Raw genomic sequence first — 22527 nt, forward strand, 5'->3', positions numbered from 1 at the left:
TGATCTATAAAATGAATTGATTGGACTCATGACCTCTAAGGTCCCTTCCAGCTCTAAATTGATGAGGAGGAAGTGTATTTTTTACCCTCCTTTATGGGTTAGAGCTTGAGCATCATCATTATTATTATTGTAGAGTATTCAGTTTCTTTCTTTCTTTGCTGGTTTTTGGTTTTGCCCTTTCCATTTCTCTTGTAGTGTTTTTGTGTGTGTTTTTGTGGCTTACTTTACTTTGCATCAGTTCATGTAAGTTTTCCCATGCATTTCTTGATTCTCTTTTTAAATTTTATTTAATTTTTTTCAAATAATGAGCATTTATTTTCTCTTCCTCTTAGTCCCCCAACTTAAGAGAAAAAATGAAAATGAAAACCCTCATAACTAATATACATAGTCATACAAAACATGCTCTCATATTGACTAGGCAGGTCCAGAGATGTCTCTCCCATCCAGCATCTTGACTCTTTCCCCCTCTCTTAGGAGGTGGGTAAAACACACTTCATCATCAGTCCTCCGAGGAATCATGGTTGCTCCTCTGCATTCTTCTTATTCATCATTTCTTCATTGAACAGTAATATGCCATTACTTTCATGTAACAGCATGTATTTAACCATTATCTAGGCTATGGACACAAAGTTTTTATTAAACCATGGAATCATAGGTGCTCAGAGCAAGAGATTTGATTTGAGACACCATTTAATCTTCACACCTCATTTGACAGAGAAGGAAACTGAAATCCAGAGAGGAGAACTTGCCTGCCCAGAGCGATACGGGTAGGTTAAGGAGAACCCAAGTATCTAGATCTCTCGTTCATTGTTTATGGTAGAAATAGAGAGCTGGGAGAGTTCTTAAAATGGTGGGACCAGCCTTTGCTGGGAAAACTACCAGATATATAGCTGGGTCCTCAGGTCCATACAGTCCTTGCATTTTAGGAATTTGTAATCTAAAATAGATAGCTTAATCTATGTAAAACGTAGCCAGATTGAAGAGTAGAAATACCTTCCTCTGCCAGCCCCAGGGTCACTACCGAGCCAGTGTTCTCAGGGATTGTTAGGACTTTGGAGACCATTCTAATCTCATCCAACCCCTCCCTCATTTCACTTGAGGCTGGCCGAAGTGGAGGTCACATACCAAAGTGGTGATGAGACCTGGGTTCTCCTGAATCTCATCACAATGAACTTGGCTCTATTCCAGCCTGCTTTACTGAGTTAGGAGGACTTGGCCTGCAGAGAGATGGTTACCTATCTATACAGTAAGATTCTGTTTGGGTATGTCCTCCAATATTCCTGACTCCCACAACACTCGGACCTTGGGACAGATAGCAAGTGTGTACCAAGAAGGAATGCATGCTGTGCATCACGTATGCATCACATGTTGGCAGTCATTGGTGCAAAGTGCAATAAATCTCCCTGGGGAAGTGCACCCTACAACTTAGTTCAGGGCCTTATCGCCTCTTGTTTGCCTGAGCCTTTGGAACAGCCTGGTAATTGGTTTGATTGCATCCAGCTTCTTTCTGTCCTAATCATCTTCCACAGAGCTACCAAATTTATATTCCTAAAGTGGGAGTTTGACCACGTGACTCCAGCTGCTCAAAAAACTTTGGTGGCTTCCCATTGCCTCCAAGAGAAAATACCTGTTCCTCTATATGACATTTAAGGGCCTTCACAGTCTGATTCCAAGCCATTTTTTCAGGCTTATTACATATTATTCCCCCTCACTCATTCTCTACAGTAGGCAGGCTAACTTGCTTGTAGTTCCAAGTATGTGACAAACCCTGCCCTGCTCCCATACGTCTGCCCATTCTGACCCTCACCCCCGCCCATTCCTGTGATTCTCTCTCTCATCCCCATCATCTCTTGATTGATTATACAATTTGTACATCTGTACAAAATTATATAATTTTCACAGAATGATAAACTGGTAAATTATCAGCCTGGAAAATGGGAAGCCATCACTGCTAAAGATTTTTCCAGCATCTTAAAGGCTTTGAAGCCTTAATCTGCTCTCAGATGCTTTGGGTCTGGAGCTCTGGAAGCTACAGCCACCTCCCCTGCATCCCTGTATAATAAGGTGCCTGTTAGCTACTGGAGGCAAGGCAGGCATTGGCTTTTGGAATATTGCTCCTTCCAGCTATCTCTAATTCTTCTTTAAGTCACCCTCTTATCCTCTCTTTAGCTCTGGCTCCTCCCTGATCTTACCCCTCCATCCCCTCCAAACCTCAGTCATTCATAATCATAGACTGGTAGAGCTGGAAGGAACATTGGAACACAGAACATAGAGTGTTAGAATATAGAATGTTAGCACTGATCAGAACCCCAGAACATAGACTGTTAGAACTCAGAGCACAGAGTGTTAGAATACAGAATGTTAGCACTCTAGGAACCTCAGAACATAGGCTGTTAGAACTCAGAGCATAGGTGTTAGTGTGAGAAGAAACCTGTCTGGGCCAGTTCCTTCATGGTAGTAGAGGCTGCTTTTAATTAATTGAGCAGAACCTAGGGATGGTTTGCTCTGAAACCCAACCCTGGAAGCTGCAGGATTAATCTGGAATCGCTTCCTACCCCTCCTTTAGTTCAGCTTATTTGTTATCCAATCAACTCATAGTCAGGGCAGTATCCATGGAGGGCTATTGTTCACAGAGATGTAATGTCCTTGGTCAGACAGCTTGGTGTAGTGAATAGAGCTCTAGGTTGGGACTTACAGGACCCTGCTCGGAGTCTTTGCCTTGCCATATGCTCCTAGGGCAAAAGATGTCCCCCTCTCTAGGCCTCCACAACTTGCTCTGTAAAATGAGGGGATGGCTGGTTTAGATGATCCCAAAAGCTTCCACCTGCTTCAAATTGTCGATCCTGCACTTTTCATGGGAGGTTGCTGCTGAGAAAATGGACCGATAACATCAAGGCCTTCAGTTGCAAGTTTTATTATGCCCTGATATGTGAGGTGCTGGCTGGGGCTGGGAAAAGTTGCCCTTTAAAAAAAAAAATCACAGTGTGTCTGATAAGAACACAGCTGTGGCCACCATTACATCAGATAACCACATTCCAAGCAGGGAGGGGAGATAGATAGTGAGTTCTCTGCGAGCACTAAATATGTTTGAAATGTGTTTGAAATACTGGATCAGTTAGGCCCACACCGAGGGCCTGGCTCTATGCAGAATATATTTAAATAACTTATGTATGCATGTTATAAACCTCATTGCTTTTTGTTGTACCAATAATATGGGTGATTAGAAAAGGGCTGGAATCTATTTGAGCCCCAAGCAGCATTGTTAAGAATTCCCCAGAGTGTTTTATTAGCAAGGTCATGTTAGTGAAAAGAAGGGAAATTTATCTTTTCTACTGGGTAGCTAGCTGTCCAAGCCTAAGGAAGCACCTCAGTTCAATGGAAAGAACTCTGGACTTGAAGTCAGAAAACCAGGCTTTGAACACCAATGCTGAACTAACCACAGGACTGTGGGTAAAACTCATATGGAGCTTCGGGAAGGGAATAAGCATTTATTAAGCACCTACTATATATCAGCAACTGTGCTGAGTGCTTTACAGATATTATCTCATTTTATTCTCCCGGGGTGGGTAGGTACCATTACAGAAACAGAAGCAGCCAGAGGTTATGTGATTTGCCCGGTGTGACACAGCTAGTCAGTATCAGAGGCTGGATTTTAACTTAGGTCTTTCTGACTCCACTCCTGGGGGCTCAATCCACTATACCACCTAACTCAGTAAAGTGGATAAGTAACACCAGACTTCCCTACCTCATAGAGTTGTTGTGGAGAAAACACTTTGTAAACCATTACATGCTGTAAAAATGTGAGTTTTAATATTATGCAATATTGTAATAATTGTGGTAATATTTTATAAAGAGCTGTGGAAACGCTAAAGTGATATATACACATATACATGTGTATATGTATACACATACATACACACATATACATATGTATACATGTACTTATATGTTGGGTAGCATTATTTATGTCATACTTCTTATGGGGCAGCTAGGTGGTACAGTGGATAGAGTGTGAGGCCTGGAGTCAGGAAGACCTGAATTCAAATCCAGCCTCAGACATTTAATAGCTTTGTGACCCTGAGCAAGCCACTTAACCCTGTTTGCCTCAGTTTCCTCATCTATAAAATGAACTGGAGAAGGAAATGGCAAACCACTCCAGTATCTTTGCCAAGAAAACCCCAATTGGGGTCACAAAGAGTCAGACATGACTAAAACAATTTAAAAGAGTTTTCTTCACAATAGTCCTGGGAGGTAGGGAGTGTATGATTATACTTGGCTGAACATGTAGATGACATGCACATTGCATTTTCAGATGACACAGAGTGTGTCATCACATAGCCAACACATTGGAAGACAGCATCTAAAAAGATTTTGGCAGGTTAAAATGGTGGACATTTAAGGAGTTTATAATCTAATAAGGATACTATATATATAGAACTAAGAATAGTACCTGGGAAAATAATAGATGTAGAAAAGATATCTAGGGTAATTGCCATAGAAAAATTTGAAGAAGGATGGGGTCTGTTGCAGTTGAGAAAGTCAGAAAAAGCTTCATCATCATCATTATCATCATTAATCATAACTCACCTTTCCATAGAAAGTTTAATAATTATGAGAAGGTAGTGTAAATAGTACCTTTATTTTGAAGCTCAGGGAAATTGACTAAGTGTCTTGCTAATGGTCACACAACCATGATTTGACTGGAAATCTATTGACTCCAAGTCCAGTGCTTTTTATATATAATATATATGTGTGTATGTATGTATATGGATATATACACACATGTATATATTTTAAAATTAAATTATTTTTGCCTTTCAACATTCACTTCCATAAAATTTTGAGTTTTTAATTTTCTCCCCCGCCTCTCCTTCCTCCTCCTCAAGACCATGGGCAATCTGATATAGGTTCTACTTATACATTCTTATTAAACATATTTTCACATTAGTCATGATGTAAAGAATTAGAACTAATGGGAGGAACCATGAGAAAGAAGAAACAAAACAAAACAGCAAAAGAAAAGAACAAATAGTATGGTTCCATCTGCATTCTGACTCCAGAGTTCTTCTCTGGATGTGGGTAGCAATTTTCATCATGAGTCTTTTGGAGTTGTCTTAAATGCTTACATTGCTGAGAAGAGCTAAGTCTATCAAAGTCAGTCATCACACAATGTGGCTGTTGCTATGTACAATGTTTCCCTGATTCTGCTCACTTCACTCAGCATCAGTTCATGTAAGTCTTTCTAGGTTTTTCTGAAGTCTGCCTGCTCATCATTTCTTATGGAACAATAGTATTCCATTACATTCATATACCACAACTTGCTCAGCCATTCTCCAATTGATGGACATCCCCTCATTTTCCAATTAAACAGCATATTGTAAGATTATGGTTCTTACATAAGTATATTTTTTGTGCTCTTTTAACATTGCTTTCACTTCCCAAAGACCCTCTGTCCCCCAGCCTCCCACCAAAGAACCCTTGCCATCATTTTCACAATGCCCTATGTGCTCTTAAAGCCAAATTAACAGTAACTGTAGCCTCTGTAGGAGAGGCATATAAAGCAGATGTTACACTTGGAACAAATAAATACAATTCAGCTGAACAAACCACGTTGACCGCGTCTGACAATGTATGTCTCATTCCATCCCTTTAGTCCACCCCCTAAAGACTAGGGAGACATACAGCAAAGGGAAGTTGAGAGGAGAGGCAGGTTTAGATTGGAAGATCATGAATTCAGTTTTGAATGTATCTTCTACCACATTAGCTTGTGAGCTCCTTGACAACAGGGACTGTCTTTTCCTATTCTTTGTATCTTCAGCACTCAGCACATTAACTGGCACATAGTAGGTGCTTAATAAATATTTATCGACCCATATGTAGACACGCTAGTGTTACGTTCAGGTAGAGATACATGGTAGGCAGTTGGAAGTATTGGAGGGGAGAGATCAGGGCAGAATCAGAGAATCTCGGAGTTTTAAGGGGCTTCAGAAACCTAAGTTGGTGCATACCACAACAAAAATGCCCTCCCTGACCTTTTGGACGATCATCTTTTGGTTGAAGCATTTCAGTGAGGAGGAACCGGCCATCTCCTATGGCGGCAGCCCATTCTACTTCTGGCCTGGATTGGGGCTGAATATGATATCTCGGGGTGCGGGGTGGGGAGGAATCTGTCATTTATGAAACAAAATTATGATAGTTGATGTTCAGTCATGTCTGACTGTAGTTGAGTCGTTTCAGTCATGTCTAACTCTTCATGATCCCACTTGATGTTTTCTTGGCAAAGATGTTGAAGTGCTTTGCCATTTCCTTCTCCAGCTCATTTTACAGATGAGGAAACTAAGGCAAACAGGGATAAGTGACTTGCCCAGGGTCACCCAGTAAGTGTCTGAGGCCAGATTTGAACTCAGGAAGATGAATCAGGAATCAGACTCTAAGCCTGACACTTCTGTCTCCTACACCACCTAGCTGCCCACACATAATTACAAACCTGTTTATAATTATAATTATAATTATATAATATATACCTGATTCTGGTCTTTTTCTGCGCGTGAAATGAAGTGAAGAAAAGCAAAAAAAAAAAATCTTTATCTTACACATTTCTGTGTGTTCATTGCTGAATTAGGCACTATGGTGTTTGTAGACAGATAGTCTCATCCTTGATTCTATCAAAAAGTGTGAAATGCAGTCCTTGCCCTTAAGACACTTATAGTCTAGTTAGTAGTAGATATTCTAGATCAGGGGTGGGAAACCTGCAGGTTGGAATTGGAAGTTAGAAGGAATCTTGGAGGCATTCTAGTTCAGGTCCATACTTCAACAGAAATTCCCTCTACAGCATCAACAAGTGACCATCTAGCCTTGGCTTTCCAGCCACCCATGATCTCACCATTCCTTTGGGGTAGCAAGTTCTTCCATATATTGTGAAGTCAGTGACCTGTTTGTCCTAGTACTGCCTTTGATGGCACTTGCAAGAAAACTAAATCCAAGTCAAGATTTATTAGAATGACATGGAATATTTTGTGGCACAGATGTAGGAGTTTAGAAAAGGGAAAGTCATTGGGTTGGAGTAATCGAATGCAGCTTCTCAGTGCCATAGCCAACCCCTGTGTTGGACATCAGCCACCCAGACAAAAGAAGCCCTCCCCAAATATGGTACTATGTGTTTAATGCCGTGTCTTGATCATCAAGAAACAAAATATTGGCTTGGGAGGGGGCCTACATGGAATAACAGGGACCCAGAAACCATGTAAAATGAAGGGGTTCAGTGAGATCAGACCTTTTTTCATTAGAGATCAGTCTCCGGGTCCTCCTCAGGCTATAGCCCAGCAGGCACAACCAACCATTTCACGTTCTCTGTTATTGGCCGGTAGATATCACGCTTGTATGGACAGGTATGCAGACTGTGCATTTGAGGTATCCAGAAAATTCCACACACCTGAACTAGGTGTTACAGAGAGCCCCTTCCTTCTAGCTGTCACATTGTTCTAAGGTCCCTTCAGATGATAAAGTCTGTGGAGTCAAATCCTGCCTCAGTCCTTGCCAGTGGTGTGACTTTTGGACAAGTCACTTAACCTTTCTTTGCCTCATTTTCCTCATCTGTAAAAGGCGATAATAATAACACTTACTTTCCAGGATTTGCTGTGAGGATCACATTAGGGAATATAGGTAAAGTACTTTGCAAACCTCAAAGCATTGTATAAATGCTAGCAAATTATCATCAGTAATAGTACGAACAGTCTATCAAAATGTCACAGGCTGTATCAGCATTTGGTTAATAGCTCTCCTATTCATTGAGGTGTCACCATCCCTTAGCTTTAAACAAAATCTTAAGGCTTTTGTCTCAGGGACCTTATGGGGATGTCAGAGGGAAGGGGCAGTCCCTTTTGAAAGAGGGACAGTTTCCTCCTGATGACAGAATTAGGTGTGCCATAGTAGGAAAAGGTCTAGATGAGAGTCAGGAGCGATGACTGCCATAAGCTCATACTGGGCAAGTCACTATGCTTCTCGCCCTTAGTTTTCTCATCTACAAAGTAAAAAGGTTGGAGTCTTTCTCCCAGCTCGGATGTTCGATATAGCTTTACTGTTTTGTGGTCCCTTTTATAAAGTTGCTTTGCTTATAGCTCCATCATTACACAAATTTATGATTCTTAACATAAATATAAAGTCCTCGGTTTCACTTTTAAAGCCCTTTGCAGCCTGGCTCCTTCCTGCCATTCCAATCTTCTCACTCCTTATTCCCCTCCTCATACCCTACTGACCCAGTGACACTCTGGCTGTCCCTGATGCCAGGAATTACCTCTCTCCTCATCTTTAACTCCTGGCTTCCATCAAGTCCCAGCTAAAATCTCACCTTCTGCAAGAAGCCTTTCTTAGTCTTCCTTCCCTCTGAAATTGTTTCCAATTTATCCCGTATACATCTGGTTTACACCTAGAGGTTTGCATGCCTTTTCCCCTGTTGAATTGTGACCACCTTGAGGTCAGGGACTGTTTTTTTTTTCTTGTTTTTGCCTCTCTTTGTGTCCCTGGCACTTAGCATAATGCCTGGCACAAACGTAGGCGTGATAGATGCTTGTTGACATGACTTTTCACCTGAATTAATGTTTATCAGGTCTGGGTCTTTGATATTTAGAGGGCAAGCTGGGTTTTATGTACTCAGGACTCCAATCAAGGCAGAAGCCCTTACATAAACAATTCAATTTACAAATAGAAAAGCTAAACAGAAGCACCATGTCTGAGTTGGCTAATTATTTCTCTTTGCTTAACAAGCATTACTGGGCCTTCTGTGTTATGTCTCTCAGCAGTGGTGGAAAATCCCAGCATTAGGAGTGGTGGGGTGGTGGTGGACGTTTATTGCGGTGACAAGGCCCCCTCCACTTGCCTGGAATACTCCCACCTTCTGGCTCAGCCATCCTCCCTTTCCTTCCCCTGTCTTCTCCTCCCTTCCCAGCTGGCACATTATCCCCTGCCCTTTCCTCACTGGCCAGGGCACAGCTCATTGGGCAGTGGATTAGCACAGAGCTAGGAGGAGGGCTAGGGCAAGGTGACAGCATAGCACATTATTCCTACCTCCCTCTCCTGAACAAGCCTTTTCACATCTGTTATTTCTTATTCTGTACACACACACACACATACACCCCCATGTGTGCAGGAGGGTGACAAGGCCAGATTAAGTTTGGTGCAATGAAAAGAGCCAGCTCCATAGGGACAGATCTGATGTCTGGCTTTGATTCCCAGCCCTGAAGCTCATTTGGTGCACAACCTTGGACACATCCCTTCTCAGAAGCTTGATTTCCTAGATAAAATGATGGGGTTAGACCCTTCGAGCTCTGAAGTTTCTTCTGGCTCTACTATTCAGTGTTCTAAAATCATAGAATAATAGGATTTAGAATTGGAAGAGGCTTAGAGATAATCTACTCCAATGCCCACATTTCGTAGAAGAGGAAACTGAGGCTCAGTGAAATAAACTGGCTTGTTGAAGATCACCCATTTAATTAAGTAACAGAGCTGAGATTTGAACCCAGAACAGAATCACAGAGTTAGAAGGGACTACAGAAGCCAGTTAAACTAGCCCATACCTGAACAAGATTATTCCCTGTAACTAATCTGACCATCTAGCCTCCATGTGAAGAACTCTTGTGTTAGGTAATCCCCTTCCTTCCACAACAGGCTGTTCTGCATTCTAGAACAGGAAAGGCTCATCTTGTCCCAACCCCTTCATTTTATTTGTTTATTGTTATTTTTTATTGACACCAATTTTATTTCATTTTTTATTTTTTTCTTGATGAACAAATTTATTTTCTTTCCCTCCCCCCACGTTCCCCAACTCCCACCATTGAAAAAGAAAAAGAATAGCCATGCCACTGGTGACATACGTGCATGGTCAAGTACACCAAACTTCCACACTGGCCATTTTCAAAAAATATATGTTTAATTCTGTAACTTGAGTATGTGGTTGAATCCTTTTCCTTCTGTAGTATTTAGTTTCCTTATCAGGAAAATGAAGGATTTGAATCAAATGATTACCAAGATCTCTTTGATTTTTATCTTTGTATTCCTAGCACCCCGAATGAAACCAGGCACATAGTAGGTGCTTAAGAAATCTGTCTTGATCTTATCCTATTTCCTTTAGGTCATCTTTAAGCTATGGGGTTCCTGAACTCCAAACTTTACCTGCAAACTGATATTCAAGCTCACACCATGAAACTCCCTGGTTAGTGACCAGTCACCATTTCTAACTCAGCCACCAAGTTAACTTTTCATGATGCCCCGACTCCTCACTTTCCAATCCAGTTTGTAGACAGGTAATTCAATTATTCCATGAATAAGCTTCCTTGTCGATTCTTCCAAAACTGGCCTCCATTTCACTGTGTGTTGTCTTTCCATGTGAGAATGTAAGCACCTTGAAAACAGACTTTTTTGTTTCCTTTTTTTGTATCCCTGGGCCTTAATACAGCACTTTGGCTAAATAAATAAATGCTTCATTTATTCATTCATTTATTCTTCAATCTTCCCTCCCTTCCACCATTTCCCATATGATTTTAATCTTCTCTTCTAGGTCTCAATATTTTAAAAAAATTTTGTTACACGTGTTCGATACTTGAGTATTTGATATGATATGGAGACATCTATTAAAAACATCATCCTTAAAAAAAAATGTGTCTTGATTAACTTGCAGCCCTCAATTCTGTGCAGTACTTGTAAATATTTTGGTTTTAGTGGGGTTTTTTTCTTGTGGTAGCAATTCTTTTCCCCCTGGTGCCAAGACCCACACCCACCTTCTCAGCCAGGGTTTCCTGTGGCTGGCACTGTGGGGCAAATTTCCAAAGCCCATGCTCAGTGACTTTTAGGTCATTCTGTTGGCTTTTTTCCTCTTTTTCAGAAGGCTGAAATCCTGAAAGAAAAGTTCTTTATGAATTCTTGCTGTAGCTTTGCAAAGAGCCCTGGATTCCGAGTCAGAGGACTTTGGTTGGAATCCCAGTTTTGCTCCTTATGTGTCCTTTGGCCTGAAACGTCACATCTCTGGGGCTCAGTTTCCCCCTGTGTAAAAGGAGAGGGTTAGACTAGATGATTTCACTCAGTACTGTCCAGTTTCAGTACTTTTAAGTTACCATCACAATGTCTATCTCCTCAGAGAAGTTCTCATTTATCCCTCCCATCCTATCCCAATCCATGCTGGTCATAGTCCCCAGGTAAATGGGAGGAGGGAGAAGGGAGAGTTGTGAGAAATCACTTAAAAGATCTGTTTAATGTACTTGTGCCCAAATATCCTCATGATAACGGAATGAAGCTGATGAGAAATTTGAGATTCTGATGGTTCTGTGAGAGTTATGGGGACAACAGATGGCTGACTTCAGCTTTGATCATGTAAGTTAGCCATTATCTAATTGGGGAGGCTTTATGGAAGCATAGGGTACCATGGAAAGAACACCGGCTTAGCAATCAGTCAGTGGGTTTCGATACCAGCTGTGCAGCTCACTCTCTACGTGATTGGATCTGGGTCCCTTCGTCTCTCTGATCTAAAGGTCCCTCCTCTTTAAAATGGTAAGAATAATCCTTGGATGAGTGGTGGCGAGTGGTGCAGTGGATAGAGTGCTAGGCCTGGAGTCTCTCTTCCTGAGTTCAAATCTGGCTTCAGACACTTATTAGCTGTGTGACCCTGGGCGAGTCACCTCACCCTGTTTGCTTCAGTTTCCTCAGCGCTGGAGAAGGAAATGGCAAACCACTCCAATATCTTTGCCATGAAAACCCCAAATGGGGTCATGAAGACTCAGACATGACTGAAATGTCTCAGCAACAACAATAATCCTTGGACTTCCCACCTCACAGACCATGTAGGAGGACCAGGTGAAATAAGGCAATGGATGGATATAAGGCACTTTGGACATCATAATGTGCTACATTTGGGAATTGAGTTGCTCTTTTACAGTATTATCTTTTTCATTCTCATATTGGGCTATTCTTTTATATCCTAGACATGTGAGATTTGGCCATTTTTTCCACTATAAGACTGAATCCAGAGATCACAGCATCATCCCACTGTCTTTCAGATTCACATGGAATACCTGTCTCTCAAAAGAATACTCTGGCCTCACACCTTTTATCTAAGCCTCTTGATGCCCTTTACAACTGTATTTTTCATGATCATATTAGCAGCTCCCGTTTCTTTCGTTTCAGTAAAACAAGCAGAGACTTGGGTGCGAGCTGGAGGATTTTCTTCCCTTATCGCACGTGAAGATCACTGGATTTAGAGACAGATCTAGTAAAAGACATTCAGACACTTGGTAGTTTCTTGGCCGTGGGGAGACAGTGCAGCATTGTGGATCCTCTAAGAGCTGACCACCAGCCCAGGAGACTTGAGTTCGAGTTGTACCCAGACACACGTGGGCAGGTCACTTAACCTCTCCCTTGCTCTCAGAATGGCTGGTGGTAAATTGCAGAAAGGGGGCTGACTTGAATCAGTAGCGGGAGCTCCTTATGTTGGTGAAATCCCAGTTCCAATCTGTGTCCTTATCCCGTGTGACCATGACAAAGTCATCTCTCAGAACTTCAGTTTCCTAACCTGTAAAATGGGGATGATAATAATACCTCCCACTTTCTTCCTCCCAGAATCATTGTGAGGAACAACCTTCATACACCTTAAAGCTCTATATGAACATAAGTTAACATTAGTTTGCAGTATTGGTTCTTTTGTTTTTCTGTGAGCTTGTAACTTGCCCAAGGTGATACAGCAAGTATGTCTCAAAGGCAGGACCTGGGCCAAGATGTCCAGACCCCATGTTGCTTCTTGTTTTGAGGATGAAGATGAAGGGTATGATTTCTGTAATCATAGATAAAGCCATCTATACCTTCTGCCTTCACTTTTTTTTTGAGGCAATCAGGGTTAAGTGATTTACCCAGGATCGCATAGTAGTGTGTATCTGCAGCTAGATTTGAACTCAGGTCCTCCTACCTTCAAGTCTGGCCCTCTATCCACTGCACCACCTAGCTGCCTCTTCTGGCTTCACTTCTTGACTCCACAGTTTGGTTTCTAATGTCATCTGCCGCCCAGCTAAAGCTGTGCTGTCACAAATTACCAATGACCACATCTGTTGGTCTTGATCTTCCTATTTCCTGATCTCTCTGTTGCACTAATACAGCCTTTCCTCCTTGGTACTCCCCCTGCACTGTTTTTCTCCACCTCCAATATTTCTCCCATCTGAGCCCTTTTCTCTGCTCACATAGTCACAGCCTTAACTCAAGCCCTCATCAACCTCTGAGAGAGGGGGGAGGAGGGATACTGGGAAACCAGGGTAACATTAAAAAAAATCGATAAAAACTTATTAAAGAAAAAAAGATCTTCACAATTTGGCCTCACCCTGTCTTTCCAGTCCCTTCTCCCCACCCTCAGTGGTCCAACCAAACTGGCCTGTTCTCTCCTGCTCACACAGGAGCATTCCATTCTGTGCCTTTGCGTTGGCCATCACCCATGTCTAGGATATGCTCCTTCTTTACCAGTGATTTTTAGAATCCCTGTTTTCCTTCTCCATAAAACCTTCCCTGATCCTCTCCCAAACTGCTAGTTCTTCATGTTCCCTAACTACCTCATGTTTCTTTTGAATATATTTATTCTGAATATTCTCTTATTTGTACATATTGTTCCCCCAATAGAGGATAAGCTTCTTGAGAGCAGGACCTGTTCCATTTTTGCCTCCGTATATCCCAACACCAAACACAGGATCTGGTACCTAGTAGATGCTTAATAAATACTTGTTGATTGATGGATGGATCCCATTATGGTACACCATGGTGAGCTTCCTCTCTTGCCAATTGGCACCTGTTTCCCCTAACTTTGACCTCAATAAACTGTGTGACCTTTCTCAAGTCACCTCATTTTTCCAGCCCTCATTTTCTCATTTGTGAAAAAGAGAGTAATAATTCATTCACTCCTTCCCTCTCAGGGTTGTTATAAGGAAAACATATCACCGACCTAAAGCTGTAGAAACATGAGCTTCTATCATTCAATGAGAAAGAGAGTAAGCAAGCTTTTGCATTCTTACCCATACCGTGTTGGATAAAGAAAAGCATGGCAGGTGGAGAAGGGAGGAGGTGGTAGGAAGGAGGGGAGGGAGGGCCGCAGCAAAGGAGACACAAGAACCTTAGGACCAGAATCAAAACAGCTCTGCTTGGCTTGGCAAAGGCCCAGCAACAGATCTACAATAAACCATTTATCAGCCCATGCTGTTGGCTCAGGACAGCCCGGGCTGACAAGCCCTGAGATTATCTATGGCAAACACATTTTTCTCAAGTGCCCAGTACTAACAATAGGAAGGTAAGTCTTTAAGCAGGGGCAGGGGCAGGGGGAAGGGGGGGATTTATCCAGCCCGCTAGGTGGGGGATGTTGGACAAAGTGCCTGCTAGCCATGAGGGAGGCTTGCCTCCTTGCCTCACAATGGTGGATGACTGATGATAATAACAACCTTCCACTGAGGCCTTCCTCTAATGTTCCATCATGACATGGATGGGACCCTAGGGTCCCAAAATTTATGCTAGTGGAGTATAAACTATGGCAGGTCCTGCCAGGCTTGAAAATGATTGGACTTATGGGTTAGTCCTCCAGCCTAGTCAGTTTAGGGAGACTTCTCAGAGAGTTGGTCCTTAGGGATCTGGCATTTTTGGCTACAGAAACTCATGAAACTGTTTACTGAAAGGTGGTGGTAGTGTTATTTAGTTGTTTTCGGTCATGTCTGACTCTTCTTGACCTCTTTTGGGATTTTCTTGGCCGAGATTCTCAAGTGGTTTGCTATTTCCTTCTTCAACTCATGCTGCAGGTGTGGAAACTGAGGCAAACAGGGCTAAGTGACTTGTCCAGAGTCATATACTCTGTATGTAAGTGTCTGAGGCCAGGCATGAACTCAGGAAGGGGAGTCTTTCTGACTCTAGGGCCCACCCTCTATCCATTGTGCCTACCAGAGGAGCTTAAATCTATATCAGCAGAGAGAAGATCCACACTTGGGGAAAAAGCTGGCTCCTTGTCGCGTTGAAGCATCATAATCCTCTTCCTCCTCCTCTGACAGAGTGTAGAGTGTAAGCCCCTTGAGGGCAGGAGCTGTTTTCTTTCTATCTTTGTCTCTCCCAGCATGGGGCAGAGTGCCCAGCACCTAGGAGATGCTCAGTAAATGCTTGTTTATCGATTAGATAAAAATAATAATCAGTAGCTTACGTTTCTATAGTGTTTACAATTTCCAATGTGTTTTCTCGTCTGTGTTTTGTCATTGGGTCTTCAGAAATGCCCTATGTATGAGACAGAGCAAGGATTAGCATCCTAATTTTACAGGTGAGCAAATTGAAGCTTTGAGTGCTTAAGTGATGGGGTAGAGAGACCAGAGGACTTACTTTGAATTCTGGGTCTTCTACTTAGCAGTCATGTGTCTGCGGCCAGGTTATCCTATCCCCTTTCCTTTTCTTCTCTATCAAAGAAAGAGATGGGATTAAATGACCCCTTCCAGCTTTAAATCCTGTGATGTTATGACTAGCTTAGAGTCTGGCACCTGTCTGTGAAGGTGAGACTTGAATACACACACACACACACACACACACACACACACACACACACACACTTTCTGTCTCACTTTCAGCAGAACCAGGACAAAAACCTGGCTTTGAAACTTTCAGGCCACTACACCTCTCTGACTTCTTCCTTTCTCCCTTCTTTGTGGTTAAGAACATTTTAGTGGTCCCTCCATTTAGCCTTAGGGTAGCTAGGTGGCCCAGTGGATAGAGCCCTGGACCTGGAGTCAGGAAGACCTGAATTCAAATCTGGCCTCAGACATTTACTAGCTGTGTGACCCTAGGCAAGTCACTTAACCCTGTTTGTCTCAGTTTCTTCATCTGTAAAACAACTGGAGAAGGAAAAGGCAAACCACTCCAGTATCTTGGCCAAGAAAACCCCTAATGGAGTTACAAAGAGTTGGACATGACTGAAAATGACTGAACAATGACTGAACAACAACATTTAGCCCTGCCACAAACTTCCTGTGTGACCTTGGGAAATCACTTCACCTTTTCTTAACGGTGTTTCCTCATCTGTAACATAAAGTCATGGGACTAAATCAGCAGTCACAAGTTTTAGCTCTTCCCCTTGTGCACCTCGAGACTTTCCTACTCCCTGGTTCTTTCCATCCCCTTCTCCCTTCCTCCCTCAGTTTCTTCATCTGCAAAGTGAGATGAGTAATATTTGTTTCTTAGTGTTATCCTGTAGAAAGCATTTTGTAAATACCAAAGCTCTATAAAAATATAAGGTATTGTCCTCCTCCTCATCCTCTTCTTCATCATCAGCATCATCTCATTTGCTCCTTACCTAGGCAAATGAGCAGAATATACAGAAGAAAAAACTGAGACTGAGAAGGAAATTCACTTGCCCAAGGTCACCCAGCTAGTAAAGCAGTAGTAAGGCGAGACCTCAATTCTTCTGATTCCTGACCTGTGATACTAATGACTAGCAGGAGGGGCAAGAGTGATTGGATCTGGGGCTTATTGGATCAGGATAAGCCAGTTGGAACCTTTACTACCTGGCCTTATGATGGGCCAGGAAGAAATCATTTAGGGCCCCCGTGTTAAAACAGACTTAATATAGTCTTAGGGATTGTTTGGGGAGTATGTGGCGTTCCACTCATGGCTTTTAAAATTAAGAACAGAGAACATAAAATACCATTGAATAAATGTCACAGAGAACGAAAAAAGAAACTTCATTTCTATGGCTTAAAGTGGTAGAATTCTGGTATCTCAGAGCTAAAAGGAACCTTAGAGTTCATGGAGTCCAGCCCTTATTAAGAGAAGGAATCATCACAGACTTCCTGACAAATGGGCATCCTGCTTCCTCTTAGAGACTTCCAGGACTGAGGCACTCACTAGCCAGCCAGTTAAAGGGGAGAAGAAGAAAATTCTCATCACTTACTAGCATTACATTTGTTTAAACCCTGACAACTCCTTTGTGTTCTTCAGTTGTGTCCAACTCTACATGACCCCATTTGAGGTTTTCTTGGCAAAGATACTGGAGCAGTTTGCCATTTCCTTTTCCAACTCATTTTACAGATAAGGAAACTGAGGCAAACAGGGTTAAGTGACTTGCCCAGGGTTACACAGCTAGTAAATGTCCGAGGTGGGATTTGAACTCAATTCTTCCTGACTCTAGGCCTGACACTCCATGCACTGAGCCAATTCGCTGCCCCTGAAAGCTCCTAAAACCCAACTTTTTGAAAAGTTACCACACACACCACCACCACCCCTTAATTTTTTTTCTTTAAGACTGTGAAGTGTGTCTAAACATATCCTTTATATTTGTTTTTGGAAACTTGGGCATCCTGGGAATCCTCATTTTTCAGTCTGAGAAAAGGAAAATTTTACAGTGCAGAAGGTCTAGTTTCAAGAGGTATCATCTTCATCTTAGTGCTTTTAGAATGTCACTGATAAAGTACTGAGTAACTATGCCATGATTTTTAACTACTTGGCCCTTGATGCATACATGAGCTAGATGAAATCAAACTTAGAGCTAAATTTGGTCAATGGGTGAGAGAGGCAATGTGGTATGGCAGAAGGAGCCCTGGATTTGACTGTCATTATGACCTCTAGCAAGCTACTTCATCTCTGGGCCTCAGTTTCCTTATCTGTAAAGTAAAGGGGTTTGTCCTCACTTGGGAGTTTGACCCCTCTGGACTAAATGACCTTTGAGAGCTCTAAATCTATATGGTCTTAAGGTTTCCTGTCCTTGGCCTAGTGGCTTCCAAACACAATTTGCTGTAGAAGCCAAAGGCATTCTCTGGGACTAAGGAAACCTCAAGTTGTTGTTTACCCTCTGTCCCTACCTAGCTTTGTGACCTTGAGCAAGTCATTACCTTACTCTGGGCCTTAGTTTCCTCCTTATAAAATGAGATTAGACTAGAGGGTTTCTAAGGACCCTCTGAGAGCTTATAGTCAGTCTATCAACAAGCATTTATTAAGCATCTACTAAGTGCCAGGCCTATGCTAAGGGCTGAGGATACAGAGAAAGGCAAGAGACAGTCCCTGCCCTCAAGGAGATCACAGTCTAACGAGGGAGACATCATATAAACAAGAGATGTGATTTGCTCAGGGACACACTGTTAATATTGGAATGGGAGCTGGAACCCAAATCTCCTGAATCTGTTAGTCCACGTTCCCCTTGTGAGTTTAAAAATAACTGGTGCTGATTTCTCTCTCTTCTCTCTCCTGCTGTGGCCCAGGCATGGAAGAAGCGTTGGTTTATTCTTCGCAGCGGGAGGATGAGTGGAGACCCAGACGTGCTGGAATATTACAAGAATGACCATTCCAAGAAGCCCTTGCGGGTCATCAACCTCAGTTTCTGTGAACAGGTGGATGCAGGCCTGACCTTCAACAAGAAGGAGCTCCAGGAAAGTTTTGTATTTGACATCAAGACCAGTGACCGCACCTTCTACCTGGTGGCAGAGACCGAGGAAGAGATGAACAAGTGGGTACACAGCATCTGCCAGATCTGCGGCTTCAACCAGTCGGATGAGAACTCAGGTACTGCCGGGGCAAACAGCTCTCTAAAGCTGCTGAGGGGTGGGAGGAAGAAGTGGGGGCAAACCTCATGTCCTGGGACAAGTCACTATCCTACTATGATTCATTCAAGTTTAGTGTTTGATGAACTATTGCCAGGTAGATAAGGTGATTGCTTTTTGTAATTGAATAGAAGCATTTGGAGGGTTGTAAACTGATCATCATCTGAAGGGTCATTGAAAGTTACTTTGGGATAACTCGAGGAGCAGACAGGGTGATGGGGGCTGAGATGTACTTTACTTTCTTCTTCTGGGGATCTATATTTTGAGAGATGATGATGATAATGATAATGGTGATGATAGTGGTGATGATGGTGGTGGTGGTGGTGGTGGTGGTGATGATGATGATAGTGATGGTGGTGGTGGTGATGATGGTGGTGGTGGTGGTGGTGGTGGTGATGATGATGATGATGATGATGGTGATGATGGTGGTGGTGATGATGATGATGATGATGATGATTTTAAAGGTTGTTTCATGAGGCACCATAGCCAAAAAATTCATCACCTAGTGACCAGCCCTCTGAGAATAAGTTTTTCCAGATTTAGATAGGCTGGTCTTGAGATGACAGATACACTGGATGTCATGAGGCTTGTATTTAAAGCCTTTTTCCATTTGGGTAGGTCCTACCTCTTTTGGCATAACCTTTAGTAACTCAGGGTAAACTCCATACTGTAATGAGCCAACAGAGGTTTGTTTGGATGATCATTTTGAAGAAAAAAATTTTTTTTGTAGAGGAATAATAGTAATAATAATTGTAGCACTAATAAGTCAGATTTCTTCTTACCAGTCCCATAAACTGAGGAGTACTTGGATTCTTCTTCTTCTTTTTGATGGAGAAGAATATCTCCATAACTTTGGCTGGAAGTGCAGAGTGGACCAATTGTGGACCAATCCTAAAACTGATTGATATAGAAGGTTTAATCTATTTCATTTTTTCCATCTTGGACCTGTTTACTCCCTCCATAGGCAGCCTGGTATGTCTCTGCTCCTGGGGGCTCACCGTATTTGCGCTTGACTTAGTGTGGGCACCCAATCAGCATTAGCCCCACTGCAGCTCAGAACCTCTAAACTCAAGGGATCTACCAGCCTCAGCTTCTTCTGAAAGTGGGGATTCCAGCTATGAAGTACCAGGCCTGGTAGAGAGATGAAATATGAGTCTCATTTTGCCAATAGGTAGGGGGTCCTGTGAGCTCTGAAGGAGGCACATCAAAGAAGATAAGGAAGGGCTTAGAAAATGTTTTTGGGGACACTGCTATTTCTTCTGTGTGACACAGTCATGATCACCTGGGACTCCTGGGAAGTTTTCTTCCAGCCCAAGGAGCCTACCATTTCTACGCTTCTTGGGCGAAACTTAGCACTACCTAGCCTGTTTCCTGATCACCTGTTGGGTCTGTCATAGGGGCTGGTCTCTTAGTGGGTGAGTTAGTTTAAACAATAGTCACCAAGGCCCCTTCCAACTCCTAAATCCTGTGATTTATGGAGCAGGGATGTATGTGCTAGGGGATGGGGGTGGGGGGGGAATTGGCTCTAAAGTGAATTTCTGTAAATAGAATCAAATTTTTATATAGTCTCCTTTTATTGAATTGGAGAGCAATTCTCACAAAGGAGAATGCCTGCCTCAAGATATAATAAAACCCATGCTTATTGCTTTTTACTTTGATTGTTCTGTGACTGCATTGATATGATCACTCTCTCCGATGGTATCGATAGCACCCCATCTCCACCTTCTTAGACTGTGACTGTTTTCCGTGTAAAATGTCCACAGGGGGACTGACCACTCAACATCTTGAGGGTATCCTCTAGGTCTGTGGACATGGGACCGAGGCCTGTGGAGCACTGGGCTGGCCATCAGTCTGCTTTCCCTGGTTCTCGCTCCATGACCAGCCCTCCCACCACCTTTCTAGTACAACAGACCTTTAGTATTGCCCCAGCCTATTTGCATGTTGTCTTTCCCATTAGACTGTGAGCTCCTTGAGAGCTCAGGCAGGCTCTTGCCTTTCAAAATATGATGGAGTGAAGGGAGCCCTGGACTTGGAGCCAGAAGACTTTCCGCGGAGTAAAGGCTCTGAAATTTCCCAGCCATGTGACCTTGGGCAAGTTTACCTCTCTGGGCTTCAGTGTCCTCCTCTATAAAATAAACACAATCATGCTCACACTATTAATCTCACAGAGTTGTTTTGAATAAAGTTCGTTGTCAACCTTAATGGAAGTACAGTCAGGTAACATGAGTTTGAGTCCTGGCACCAATACAAATTATAGGCACTTCTTCAGACTCAGTTTCCCTGCCTGCACAATGGGGATACCAATGTTACCAGTCTCCCTGGGTCATTGTAAGAAAAAATCTTTATGAAATGTAGGTGAGTACCATCATGCCTAATGAAGACAATAAAAGGGTCCCAGTGCAGCTAGAGGGTATGTGTCCTACGAGGGACAGCCTCACTAAGTACTAGGCATTGTAATAGATAGACTTATTCGAAGCCTGCCTCAGTTACGTGACCCAGAGAAGGTCACTTAATTGCTGCTCTCAGTCTGTTTCTTCATCTCTAAAATGGGGATATCAGAGTACCTACCTTCCACAGTTGTTGTGAGAATCAAACTAAACACACAAAGTGCTTTGCAAACATTAAAATGTTCTATAAATGATACCAATCATGATGATGATGAATCTTTCCTAATAATAATAATAATTATCCAGAGAGATGGGTGCTATTACTATCCCTATTTTACAAATTAGGAAACTGAGGCAGATGTCCAGGGTCACACAGCTAATAAAGGTCTGAGATTGGATTTGAACTCGGGGGTTTCCCGATTTTAAGTCTAGCACTCTATATACTGGGCCACCTTAATGCTAGATGTTTGGGCCACCAAGATGTGCATTTTGGGGGCCAGGGTGTCCCCTGAAACAGTTAAACACTAAAAACCTTACTGAGAAGAGGCCAGAAAATATAAGAGACAAATCACTTTCCCATGAGTCTTTGTCCCGAGTGAGAGAAAGAGAGTGGGTGTTCCCTGGTCTTCTTCAGGGACTTACCTTGTCTCTCAAGGTAAACATTGCTTCAGTTTGTTCCTTTCCAGGGGATTATCTCAGGAGATAGCATTCCAGGTTTGTTTATTTAACTGTCTTGTTAGAGCTATTAATAGCTGTTAATAGGGATCATTAGCATCTTTTGTGAGATCTTTACAGTGAGAATAGTATTATCTTTCATCTGGTGAGGGCCTATGCTTGGGGTGTGTTAAAAAAAAAATTCATTTGTGTAACCTATTTAGTTTTTCCGTTAGTAAGCTTTTGAAAAGCAGGTGTAGCTGAGGACAGAGGCTCAGTCCTGAGGAGCAGGAGCTCTGGAGTCATGAGACCTGGGGTCAGTTGTGACCTCGGGCAAGCCTCTTAACCTGTCAGAGCCTCAGTTTCCCCATCTGTTTAAAAAAAAAAAAAGGTGGTAGTGGAGGGATAATAAAACTTCATAGGGTTACCATGAGGCTTAAATGAGATAATCTACAGAAATTGCTTAGCAAGCTTTCAGGTTCCATATAAATACTAGCTATTGTGAGGATCGTGGGCTGAAAGCAAACTCAACTAATCCACCGTCCCTAGCTAGTCCTACCTAGATCGTGCCTTGTAGCCATCCAGCTGCCCAGCAGGAAACTTCATCCTGTCTAGGCATCTTGCCATCTCCCCCCCACCCCTCACCCGTAGTGAAATCCCTTGTGATTTCATTGGTGTTGGGAACTTCTGATAAGGAAACCCTCATCTCATAGAGGGTCACCTAGAGCATCGAGAAGGGTTAATGGAAGGTCACGCAGAAAGTGTTACGTCCAAGGTAGCACTTGAACCCAGGTCTTCCTGACTCAAAGGCCAGTGCTCCTTCCCTCTCTCTACTTCTCCTCTCCTTTCCTTTTTCCTCTCTTCTCCCCTCCCCCTCCTTTCCTCCCTCTCTCTCTCTCTCTCTCTCTCTCTCT

The 22527-nt window shown here is 42.7% G+C and overlaps 1 protein-coding gene across 1 annotated transcript in view; it reads left to right on the forward strand.

Moving 5' to 3' along the window:
• Nucleotides 1-22527, forward strand: part of GAB2 (GRB2 associated binding protein 2) — a 253798-nt gene that overhangs the window by 134619 nt on the left and 96652 nt on the right. The window contains exon 2 of the mRNA XM_027848228.1: nt 18234-18534. Within this exon, the coding sequence (XP_027704029.1) occupies nt 18234-18534 (301 nt within the window). The remainder of the gene's footprint in view (nt 1-18233; nt 18535-22527) is intronic.

The sequence above is a fragment of the Vombatus ursinus genome, unplaced genomic scaffold, assembly GCF_900497805.2.
Source record: "Vombatus ursinus unplaced genomic scaffold, bare-nosed wombat genome assembly UNPS02005659.1, whole genome shotgun sequence".
Taxonomy (NCBI): domain Eukaryota; kingdom Metazoa; phylum Chordata; class Mammalia; order Diprotodontia; family Vombatidae; genus Vombatus; species Vombatus ursinus.